Source organism: Neomonachus schauinslandi, chromosome 16, assembly GCF_002201575.2.
Source record: "Neomonachus schauinslandi chromosome 16, ASM220157v2, whole genome shotgun sequence".
NCBI classification, from domain to species: Eukaryota; Metazoa; Chordata; class Mammalia; order Carnivora; family Phocidae; genus Neomonachus; species Neomonachus schauinslandi.
In genome coordinates, this window is record NC_058418.1 from 42,552,993 (window position 1) to 42,565,729 (window position 12,737).

Genomic DNA, 12,737 nt, shown 5'->3' on the forward strand with positions numbered 1-12,737 from the left:
GCAGGCTTCCCGTGGAGCAGGGAGCCTAGTGTGGGCTCGATGCCAGGACCCTGGGATCATGACCCGAGCCGAAGGCAGACGCTTAATGACTGAGCCACCCAGGAGCCCCTGTTTTTTTACATCTTAAAAAAAATAATTAAGTGAAAACCGTTATCGTATGGGCCAGACTCAAAAATATTCTTTTTTTTTTTTTTAAAGATTTTATTTATTTGACACAGAGAGAGACACAGCGAGAGAGGGAACACAAGCAGGGGAAGTGGGAGAGGGAGAAGAAGGCTTCCTGCAGAGCAGGGAGCCTGATGCGGGGCTCGATCCCAGGACCCTGGGATCATGACCTGAGCCGAAGACAGATGCTTAACGACTGAACCACCCAGGCGCCCCCAGGCTCAAAAATATTCTAAAATATGGCAGCTTAAAATGATCATGACGGAAGAACCTGGTTTTTCTGTTTCAGTAGTAAAGTTTTCCTAAGCCTTGTATATGGCTGCGTCCTAACATCCTATGTACAGCATGGCAGTTTTGTTGTTCATCATTTTAATCTGTATGTGATAGTATAAGGACTCATTTACTAAGTACTAGATGCACTAACCCTCTAGTTCAGAAGATTTAGAGTCTAAGATGTGGAGAGACACTCTTAAAATGTGGGCATCTGGCAAGGCTTATGGCTATAGAAAAATAAGAATAATTTTGAGTAGGAATTTGTTTTCAAAAGTTTGAAAATGTGTGCCCAGTACTTACTGAATGAAATAAGCATCTAAAGAAGCCTTGGTGGTGTGTTTTCATTGTTGAAGCGCCCTCTTGTGGCTAGTCTATATGGGCTTCGTTTGTATATGTTTGTGTGTATGTACATGTATATATATGTATAGATATTTCCAGATTGCTTTTCATCTTAACAAGAACAAAGAATAGTCAAAATGAAGGCACAGAGTTTCTAATATGATTTGAATGAATTTTATTATCTTGGTTCCAAGTCAGTTTACTTTTGTTCCTGTTTTCTATGTATTTTATTTTATCAACAGTTTTATAGAATTTTATAAAAAGAGAAAATGTTTAAAGAGCAGAGTGTCTTACAATTTACCTTTCTTTCCGTTGCTTCTGGAAAGTGAGGGATCTCCATGGCTTTAGAACTGCATAGGCAGCATTTCCGTGGGTCATCTTCTAACACTGGCAGAGGGACAGTGTTTTAAATGTTGTCAAAATGACATAATTCTTCAATTCTTTAGTAATTGCTTGATATTTACCTTACAACCGCAGTGATGATTCAAGCAGTGACACCAATGACTAGTAAGACCCCACCTTGGATTTCTACCAAAGCCACCATATCCACACTGTCTTTCTCACTTGTGTGTTTCCCGCCCATTTTCTTTATGAAGTGATTGGTGACCACATTAAGGGCCGTGGGGCTCTGGTTTTAGTCTTGGCCACAGAATGTGCTTTCAGGGTTGTGTCCTCAATGTGAAGGTCTGCAGTGCCCTGTGTTCCTTTGGGGAGCCCAGGAACATTCATTAGGCCCTTTACTGGCATCTGGGATCACCATATCTTCTTTAAGAATCCAAAGAGAAGGGCACCTGGTGGCTCAGATGGTTAAGCGTCTGCCTTCAGCTCAGATCTTGATCCCAGGGTTCTGGGATCAAGCCCCCATCAGGCTCCCTGCTCAGCAGGGAGTCTGCTTCTCCCTCTCCCACTGCCCCTCCCCCCTGTTTGTGCATGCTCTCTCTCTCAAATAAATAAATAAAATCTTTAAAAAAAAAAAAAAGAATCCACAGAGATATGTTTCCCAAAACAAGGAATGCAACTTAGATTTTTAACATTTTTTAGTTTCATGTTGCTGCTTTGGTGTCTGGCAGCTAAACTTCTGGCAGGAAACAAAAATCTGTCCAGTCCCTGGCTCACAGTTGTTTAAATACAGATGGCTTGAGGAGAGAGAGAGAGAATAAGGATTGGTTGGGTCCTTATACTTTAAAATAGACAGAAGAAACATTTTTTGGTAATTTTGAACTTTTTAATTCTCATTTACAGCTATATTTTAATATTACCTTGATAGTACTTTCATTTCCACAATTCATGTCAACTGATGTACTTACTAATCACTTACTGTGTATTTAGAACTCTGCCACATGTGTTAAACTGGCTGAAGGTAAACTGCTTTGATGAGAGCCAGAATTCCTTTAAAATGTGTTTGTGTGTGTTTGTGTGTGTTTGTGTGCGCGCACGCACGCACCTAATCTATTATGTCTTTTTTTTAAGATTTTATTTATTTATTTGACAGAGAAAGATACAGTGAGAGAGGGGACACAAGCAGGGGGAGCAGGAGAGGGAGAAGCAGGCCTCCTGCTGAGCAGGGAGCCCGATGCGGGGCTCGATCCCAGGCTGCATTGGGCTCCCTGCTCAGTGGGGAGCCTGCTTCTCCCTCTCCTGCTCCCCTGCTTATTCTCTCTCTCTCTGTCTAATAAATAAATAAAATCTTTAAAAATAATAAAATAAAACTATAATTATGGCACATTGTACTACCTATTCAGATATCCATGGCCTAAAGAATGTTAGGAAGTTGACAAGAAGAAATCATTTAAGCTCTGTTTCTTTCTCTTATGTGTTTTGGTTGTGGTTTACTCATTTATTTATTTTTTGTATAGTTTAATCATTTAGAAAAATTTCAGTGACTACCTGTAAGATTTTGCTAGTGAATGCAATACATGAACTTCATAATGTTCATTTAGTTTTAAAGTTTTATTAGATTACAGTAGAATTGATCTGTGATCCTTCCAGGATACAAGGACTTTTTCCTTTTAGCAAATATGAACCTCAAGATCACTAGGCAGAGAATGCAGTTAATTCCCTTTGGTATATAAAACCATTTTCCATTTGTTACAGGAATTCAAAATATGAAAATACATATATGTATATAATTAAACTTTAATAAGTATGCTTTTAAAGGCTAATTTCATCATACCAATTACCCAAACTATTATCATTTTTAAATCAAACAAGAACTTTATGAAGATACTTTGTGTTTCTGTAGTTTTGATGTTATAAAGGCTAAGAAGTAGTAGATATAGGAGGAGTTGCATTAGTAAATATGTAGAAAATCTGCAAGAGGAGAAGAAAAATGAACATTTTAAAGTATTTATACTGTTAACATATATGACGAGTTTGCTTTTACCATGTTCTCAATTTTGTAAAATTCTCTTGAATTTTTATTCATCTACTGGACAAACATGGATTGAGTATATACTCTGTACTGTTGCTTGGCTGTACTGAAATAGATACAGTAGACATAGCCCCTGCCTTTGAAGTAGGAAGGACAGAAGCAGAAAGAATAATGAGTACTTATCAGGGTTGTTACAAGTCATAAGTTGAATGCATGTTTCCCCTGATCCTAACACACACACTTCTTTTTTTTTTTTTTTTTAAAGATTTTATTTATTTGACAGAGAGAGACACAGCGAGAGAGGGAACACAAGCAGGGGGAGTGGGAGAGGGAGAAGCAGGCTTCCCGCGGAGCAGGGAGCCCGATGTGGGGCTCGATCCCAGGACCCTGAGATCATGACCTGAGCCGAAGGCAGACGCCCAACGACCGAGCCACCCAGGCACCCCTAACACACACACTTCTAAGCCAAGTTTTATTACCTCTGTTTTTAAGATGAAAGAACTGGGGTTAATGTGGCGAGGGCTTGAATTGGGTCTTTTCTAACTCCAAAACCAGTGCCTTAGGCCCCTGATTTTCCCCCTCTAAATGACTCATTCTTATGCCCAGATTAAACTCCCAGAAGACATGTATACAGTATCAGTTTCTCTTAATTCATTAAATCAACAAATATTTATTGAGTGTTTTATTACTTACAAGTGCTGTGCTTTGTAATGAGAGAAATAAAAATGAATAAGACCTACTTCATGCCTTTGAGCAAAGACCTATAAGAAAGGAACAGAGTGCCATGTTCTTTGTAACCCTGGGCATGATCAGCCCATTGATTATACTTGATAGACTGGCATTTTTTTATGTGTAGGAACAGAGAATGTAGCTCTAGCCTTTCTCTGAGAGAGTCCTTGGCAGTCAGGCCAGGTTGAACCTACAAAGCTCAGTCCCCTCTGGGTTTTTCTGGAAGACCCAGAGGAGCCCAAGGTGGCACAGTCCTGCAGCTACTGAAGGAAAGGTCTTGCTGGAAATATTGCAACCCTCCAGAGCCCTCATACCAAGTAACTTTCCCCAGAGCAGCAGAAACAGGATTTGCCACAGAGCATTTCTTTGACATTAGGATCTTTGTCCTTCAGGATACACTGGTAATCTCCAGTAGTCTCTCATTTAAAAAGATACAAAGTAAAAAAAAATTAAAAATTTAAAAATAAAATAAATAAAAAGACACAAAGTAGAAACCATGGGATATATTTACCAGCATTTATCTTGATGTAACACAATAAATTTACTAATGAGCCTTTTTTCCTCTTGGCTTTATTAAGTTTTTTTACTACTGGAAAGGTGCTTAGAAAGTTATCTTTTTTTTTTTTTAAGATTTTATTTATTTATTTGACAGAGAGAGAGAGAGCACAAGCAGGGGTTGCTGCAGGCAGAGGGAGAGGGAGAAGCAGACTCCCTGCTGAGCAGGGACCCCCGACGTGGGACTCGATCCCAGGACCCTGGGATCACGACCTGAGCTGAAGGCAGCCGCTTAGCTGACTGAGCCACCCAGGTGCCCCTAGAAAGTTATCTTTAACATATGTCATTGTACTCAGCAATATCCCATAGTTTGAAAAAGCCAGTGTCTCCCCAACTTAGCAGATTGTGAGGTAGTAGCCAGAGCACTTGAAGGAAAACTAAGGCGGATGGGGACCGTAAGCATCATGGAAACCATAGGAAGAAGGAAAGGAATGGCCAGTAGGGTTAAATGTATCAGTTAGGATGGTTTAGGCTGAAATTAACAGAAAATCCCCTCTAAAACTAGATTAAACATTGAAGAAATGTATTATCTACGTAAAAGAAAGAGCAAGAATAAAAGGTGAGGGGACGCGTGGGTGGCTCAGTTGGTTAAGCCTCTGCCTTCCGCTCAGGTCACGATCTCAGGGTCCTGGAATCGAGTCCCGTGTCGGGCTCTCTGCTCAGCGGGAGGCCTGCTTCTCCCTCTGCCTGCCGCTGCTCTGCTTGTGCTCTCTCTCTCTCTGACCAAATAAATAAATAAAATCTTAAGAAAAAAAAAAAAAAGAATAAAAGGTGAGGGGTGGTCTTCCCTTCCCAACTGTATTTCTTTTTAATCTGAGTGAGCCACTTTGGTTCATGTGTATACTTCGGACCAGCAACAGTCACCAGGGGAAAGCCGTGCTCTGATTGGCTCATGGTCTATCTACGCTTGAAGTTGAGATCACCTTCTTTGAAACACATGAGGAAAGAGTGTAGAAACTTGAATAAAATTGGGGTTTGGCTGTAAAGGAAGAATGGAGAAATAGAAACTGGGTAGACAGCTGACAATGAGTACTTAACAAGTATCAAGATAAGAGCTAAAGAAGCTGGTTGGATTCGGCAACATGGAGATAATTATTGGTGCCCTTGGGGAAAGACGCTCAGTGGTGTGATGGCTGTGGCCGACTGTAGAGGGCTGAGGATTGAAAGGGAAGTAAAACATGGATAAACTGACTAAAGACAGCTCCATTTAAAAAAAGAAAGAGGGGGGCTCCTGGCTGGCTCGGTCAGTAGAGATCAACTCCTGATCTCCGGGTTATAAGTTTGAGCCCCACATTGCATGTAGAGAGTACTTAAAAATAAAATCTTTTAAAAAAGAGAGAGAGATGGGGCACCTGGGTGGCTTAGTCGTTAAGCGTCTGCCTTCGGCTCAGGTCATGATCCCGGGGTCCTGGGATCGAGCCCCGTGTGAGGCTCCTTGCTCAACGAGAAGCCTGCTTCTCCTCCCTCTCCCACTCCCCCTGCTTGTGTTCCCTCTCTCGCTGTGTCTCTCTGTCAAATAAATAAATAAAATCTTTTAAAAAAGAGAGAGAGAGAGGGAAGGTGAGGAATTGAGTAATGGCACTTCTTCTAATAAGGAGAGATTTGAACATCTAAAAACATTAATGGGGGAGATCTAGTTTAAAGGGAAATGTTGAGGGGCACCTGGGTGGCTTAGTCAGTTGCTCGTCTGATTTGTTTTTAAGATTTTATTTATTTGAAAGAGAAAGAGTGCACACATAAGTTGGGAGTGGCAGAGGGAGAGGGAGAAGCCGACTTCCCTCTGAGCAGGGAGCCCAACACAGGGCTCCATCCCAGGACCCTGAGATCATGACCTGAGCCAAAGGCAGATGTTTAACTGACTGAGCCCCAAGCACCCTGAGCGTCTGACTCTCGATTTCGGCTCAGGTTGTGATATGGGTCGTGAGATCGAACCCCATGATGGGTTCCATGCTGGGTGTGGGTCTGCTTAAGATTCTCTCTCTCTCCCTCTCCCTCTGCCCCTTCTCCCCCACATGAACCCAGACTCTCTCTAAAAAGAAAGAAAGAAAGAATGAAAGAAAGAAAAAATAATTGAGTGTAATAATTGAACCTTAAACATGAAGTCAGAGAATTTTATAATAAAGATTATTAATGATACAGGGATATTCTTCTCAGAGAACTTTGTTCAGAATGATTGAGCTTGGATGAGAATACATGTGGTAAACTGGAGATTCCTTGTTTTAGGCGGTTGGTGTGCATGGCAGCCTTTCCCCCACCTCCTTTCACCCCATCCCTGATCACCACCTTGTCCCTGACCCCTATTCCAGGTCGTGGGTAGGTTATGAATGAAGTCTCAGGGATGAGATGAACTTAGAGAAGAGATGAGGGTGTCTGTTTTATATATTACTTGGTAATAAAATTTTCCAAAAAACCCTGAAAGCTTATTAGATTTTTAGATGAGTTAAAATGTCATGATTAACTAATTCTGGTGTATAGTATACCCTCAACAAAGTGGCCATGGTTATACTTGTCATTGTTACTTAGCCCCAGAGAATTAGCACCTCTAATTTTTCAGTTTTTCGGTTCCCCAGAATCAGTCTCCTCCCTCTCCTCTATCTTCCCATAGTGTCTTGTCCGTTTCCCTAGTATAGGACCTACTTCATTCTTCTGTATCCATATTTCCTTTTCTTTCTCTCTCTCTTGCCTGAATAGGAACCATCTTTTATTTAACTCTGTATCTCCCAGAACCTAACACATAATATAACATGTAACTATGTGTCTGGCACATTATAAGTGCTCAAAGCAATGGTTTCTCGGGGCGCCTGGGTGGCTCAGTGGGTTGAGTGTCCAACTCTTGGTTTCAGCTCAGGTCATGCTCTCGGGGTCTTGAGACTGAGCCCCATGTTGGGCTTCACGCTCAACGGGGGGGAGTCTGCTTGAGATTCTTTGTCTCCCTCTCCCTCTGCCCCTCTCCCTGCTCTCTCTTCCTCTAAAATAAATAAATCTTAAAAACAAAACAATGATTTCTCCAGTGTAGATTGTTTCTGATGACCCATCTGTCATCCCTGCTGCCCTGTGAGAGCAGATAATTTATTTATTTATTTATTTTAAGATTTTATTTATTTATTTGAGAGAGAGTGAGAGAGAGCATGAGAGGGGAGAGGGTCAGAGGGAGAAGCAGACTCCCCACTGAGCGGGGAGCCCGATGTGGGACTCGATCCTGGGACTCCAGGATTACGACCTGAGCTGAAGGCAGTTGCTTAACCAACTGAGCCACCCAGGCCCACGAAAGGATTTTAGTTGAATCAGGGGTTAATGGCTTGCCTTTGCTAGCTGCAGTCACCTGATCTTGCCCCACTAATGACACACCTGCAGGCAGAAATACTCACCCACCTTCATGGCACCTTCTGTAGCCAGTGCTTCAAGAATTTGAGCAGATCCTTGTTCTTTGAGCTTCTGTTTTCTAGACTAGAAGTGACCCCTCTCTTCTCATCAGATCTCACTACCCTTGACTACACTATAGCTTCAGGGATGTTAACAGAATAAAACTATACCCTACTTGCTTTGATTGGGATCTGTCTGTTCTTCCTCCAAACCCTTAGCCATTTATTCTGAGATGATTGCATTGAATTACTTTCTACAGGTAGTTAGTTTTATCCATGTTTCCCCCCGTGGGTTTTTTTCTGAGAATAACTAATATTCAAAGTCTTTTTTCCAAAAGTCTCTTCTTTGAGTAGCGCTGCCAATATTTGTCTGTTATTCTTTTTCCTTCTTTCTTTTTTTTTTTTTTAAGATTTTATTTATTTACTTGACAGAGATAGCGAGAGCAGGAACACAAGCAGGGGGAGTGGGAGAAGGAGAAGCAGGCCTCCTACTGAGCAGGGAGCCCGATGTGGGGCTCAATCCCAGGACCCTGGGATCATGACCTGAGCCGAAGGCAGACACTTAGTGACTGAGCCATCCAGGCTCCCCTTTCCTTATTTCTTAAACACAAAGCTGTCTTAACTAATTGAATGTTTTTGCAAGTGCAGTGAAAGAATACACTGATTGGTCTGGAGGATTTGCTTGTTTGGAAGCTACTTTTAGTGACCAAGCATAGAGTGACTCTTTTAGGTGATTTGAAGTTATCTCTCAAAGGGCTTTGTTAATTCCCGGGTGTCAGAGGGCCTCAAACTTGTAGCCCCTGTACTAACAACAAAACTGTGCTCAGATGTTAGTGGAACAGAAACTTCACCAGTCTTGAGAAAAGACGTGTGTCAGTCTTGATGATCACATTTTTTTCCCTGTCAATTCAGATCAATCCTTTGAATTTTATCTTTGATAGGACTGATAGTATGACTTTTGCTAACTATAGCCTTTACCTTTGATAATAAACATTACCTTTATCCTCTTCCCAAATAGCAACCAAACCGTGTGACTGCCCCTAAAAGGCATCTCTGCCTTCTCTCCTTTGGTAGTTCTTTCTTCTTGCCCACTTGAAACCTTTCTCTACTTCACTGCCTATCCAGTTTGACCTATTCTTTAGGGCCTATCTGATGTACCATCTCCTCCAGGAAACTTTTCCTTGATTTTGGCCTTATTCACGCTAGTGTGTTTAGTCGTGCTCTATACATTCTACCTAACACGGTTAGGGATTTCATGTTTATGCCTGTTCATTTATGAAGTCCTCGAGAGCGGGGACCATGCCTCTTACCTCTCCAATACCACGCACAGCCTACTCTCAGCACAAGTGTTTAATTGATACTCATTGAATTGAACTGAATCAGATCAGATGTCTTGGAGAGCTATTGTCATCTCTTTCTCATCTCAGTCAAGATGTTGACCGAAGCAACCAGAACAAAACTTACTTTAGGGAGGTCCAAATAAGTTAGGTATCACACATTCTCAAGAAAAGGTTCTTTTTCCTTTGTTGAAGTCAGAAGAATCCTTTTCCACTTGATAACTGCAGTGGTAACTTTATTTTTTATTTTATTTTTTTTAAGATTTTGTTTATTTATTCGAAAGAGAGAGAGCATGAGCAGGGGGAGGGGGAGAAGCAGACTTCCTCTTGAGCAGGAAGCCAGATGTGGGGCTCGATTCCAGGACCCCGGGATCATGACCTGAGCCAAAGGCAGTCGCTTAACTGACTGAGCCACCCAGGTGCCATTAATGATGGTTTTTGCTTGTCTCCAATAGGCTGCACGCTAAATGGCCAAGAGGTAAGATTCACTGTCCACTATGAAAATGGGTTCACTATCTCCAAGGAAAATGGAGGTTCCAGCAGCATATTGTATCGCTACCCCTTTGAAAGGCTGAAAATGTCTGCTGATGATGGCATCAGAAATCTGTATCTGGATTTTGGTGGTCCTGAGGGAGAACTGGTAAGAGTGTTTCTGGGAACCAGGTTTACTCTAATAGGTATTTTCTTTCTTTCTCATTGCTTCTTACCTTTTGTATAGAAAATTATGGACTAATAGTCCATTTGGAGTCAGGAAATTGTTCTTCAGTTTTCAAGATGTATTGGGATGGGGTTTGGGATATATGTGTGTATGTGTTTTTCTTTTCCCCACATTAGGAACTCATTCCTTTTTAAAAAGTTTTGTTTGAATGGTAGAAAGAAAAAATGGATAGCCCTTTTAAGAAATAGGCTTTTATCAAATATAAGCTATAAAATACAAAAGCTGGTAAACTTTAATAAATAAATTCTATCCATTACTATTAATAGTTGGTTGAGATGAGTTAAAAGTGATAGAATGACTTGGTTACTACAGAAATTCTGCTGATCAGAAAAAAAAGATACAGAGCTATCTTCACACAGCCATCTTTTTTTTTTTTTTTAATCTCCTTGTTTTTTAAGGAAAGATCAGCAGGAATTCATGATTTCCCCTAGGGAACCACAGAAGTGTGTCAGGTGTACTTCAGAAATCATAAATTATGATAGATAAAGGAGTAAAATAATGCCTTTTCTGTCTTATCAGTTTTGAGCCAATAGTTCAAGTATTATACATGAAATATTTTGTCTATTGACACAGTCACCATAGGTGGAAATTTGCAAAACAGAATCTTGACATTTTATTACTGAAAGAGATCTGAGAGATATTAACCTCCAAATAAGAAATCATGTCTAGAAATCTTATTTTGAATGAAGAACCTTTAGGAGACTTTGGTTGGGCCATGGACCAGAGCTTTTCAAAAGCCTGAAGCACCCATTTGCAAGGACGTGGATGGAACTAGAGGGTATTATGCTAAGCGAATTAAGTCAATCAGAGAAAGACAATTACCATATGATATCACTCATATGTGGAATTTAAGAAACAAAACAGAGGATCATGGGGGAAGGGAGGGAAAAATAAGACAAGACAAAGTCACGCGGGAGACAAACCATAAGACAGTCTTAATCATGGGAAACAGGGTTGCTGGAGGGAAGATGGGTGGGGGGATGGGGTAGCGGGGTGATGGACATTGGGGAGAGCATGTGATGTGATGAGCACTGGGTATTATATAAGACTGATGAATCACTGAACTCTACCTCTGAAACTAATAATAAACTATGTTAATTAATTGAATTTAAATTAAAAAAAAAATGGGAAACACATTCCTCAGAAGGCCAGAAGGAAGTATACTCTGAAGCATCAAATCACTGATTTCCCACCCAAAGGTCTTTGATTAGGTCAGGGAGTGTTTTAAGGGCCTCAAGAATCCAATAAGCGCTTTAAAATCATTTGGATTTAAGCATTGTATCTATATCTCTGGTATATTTGACCTTGCTGGGAAATAAAGGTATGTGCATATTTAAAAAAAAAGCCTGAAGCATTAGGCAGAGTTAAATGCTCCTATTAAATTAACTTCTGTTAAATTAACCAGTTACTAATAGCAGTTGTCATTTAGCAAACTATGTCTTAGATTATTCCTGGCTATATAGTTTTAATCCCTGCTTTATACTTAATATATACAAAGTTTAATGATGAAATTCGTGCTCTGTAACTTATATTTTGAATAAAGTTATATTTTTCTTTAAAAGGCATAGTTAACTATGTCCTATTCCTGGTTTCTGCATCAGTGCCAATGACTGACGAATCACTTGACTCACGCAGCCTGATGGCAGGTCTCCTTGTTCACCTGGTGTCAGCTGTCCAGATAGAGGCCTGAGCTTAGGAAGCTATGACTAGCCCTCCTAACTAGCCTCAGGAGTTGTCATTCCCACCACAAACCTATGAAAGATACCAAAAATCATACCCATCCATAGTCACATTCAGCTGAGTTCACTGTGATCCCCCGCTGGGAATATAATCATAATTAATGGTCTCCATATAGGGTATTCCTCTTTCTTTTCCATCTTCTACTGTTCAGTTCTCCCTACCAGGCACGGTGGAATCCAGCACCCCACCACTTTTCTCCTAACTGTGACATGGAGGCTCACACTAGTGTGTCATTACTACATGGAATGACCTTACTTCAGAGAATACTTTGCATTTGTAGCTTTAAGTTCCCGAGAGACGTTTCCATAAATCCGGCACCTTCTTAATACACATTCTTTCTAAAAAGTAGAACATCACATCCAGATTTGTTTATTTTGTGTCTGTTTATGAAAGCTTCTGTGTATGGTAGTGATAATTCTTATGCTTTCCCCACAGACCATGGACCTTCACTCTTGTCCGAAGCCGATCGTTTTTGTATTGCACACGTTCTTATCAGCCAAAGTCACTCGCATGGGACTGCTCGTATGAGCAGCACAAAATCAGAAAAGAGTCATGAATGTCACAAGAAGTATTTCCACCTCAAAAAAAAAAAAAAAGCACAAAAAGAAAGCTCTTTGCTCTCCCCTCCAGCACAGTGCCTTGACAAGGACCTGCAGATCACTGCTGACCAGTAACCGTGTTTAAAGAAGAGCCTGCCTTTCACAAGCTACGTTGGCCAGAAATTCTAGGACTCTAATAAGTTCCAAATGAAGCTGTTGATTTATTGCCTCATTTCCTAATGTGGTTTCTAAGTCACTAGGTTTATTTCCCCTATGAAGAAGGATGGCTCGTTGTGGGTTTTTTTGTTTTTTGTTTTTTTGGACATAATCAAATATCCAATTTTTTTGGACATAATCAAATATCCAAGAGTTGTTTTCATTTTCTTCTTCCTACAGGATTTGTTCCAAGCTTAGCCTTGACATCTTGCTTAGTTCAACCATCTCTTGCCACATGCTAGTTTACAGCCGCCTGTGCTTGGCCATTCTAGATAGGTCGGATGTGGTTATGGAGCTTACTGTCACATAATCCTTCCACCCTAGGAAGTCCTTGAATTGCACACCAAAGCGTTCTCCCATCTGTCCTGGCTCTCCTGCATCCCACCCTGGCCA

At 40.8% G+C, this 12,737-nt stretch overlaps 1 protein-coding gene across 1 annotated transcript in view; it reads left to right on the forward strand.

The window, feature by feature from the left end:
• Positions 1–12,185, forward strand: part of SNTB2 (syntrophin beta 2) — a 100,015-nt gene extending 87,830 nt beyond the window's left edge. The window contains exons 6-7 of the mRNA XM_021703348.1: positions 9,587–9,771; positions 12,025–12,185. Of these exons, the coding sequence (XP_021559023.1) occupies positions 9,587–9,771; positions 12,025–12,117 (278 nt within the window). The 3' untranslated portion in view covers positions 12,118–12,185. The remainder of the gene's footprint in view (positions 1–9,586; positions 9,772–12,024) is intronic.
• Positions 12,186–12,737: the final 552 nt, after the last annotated feature.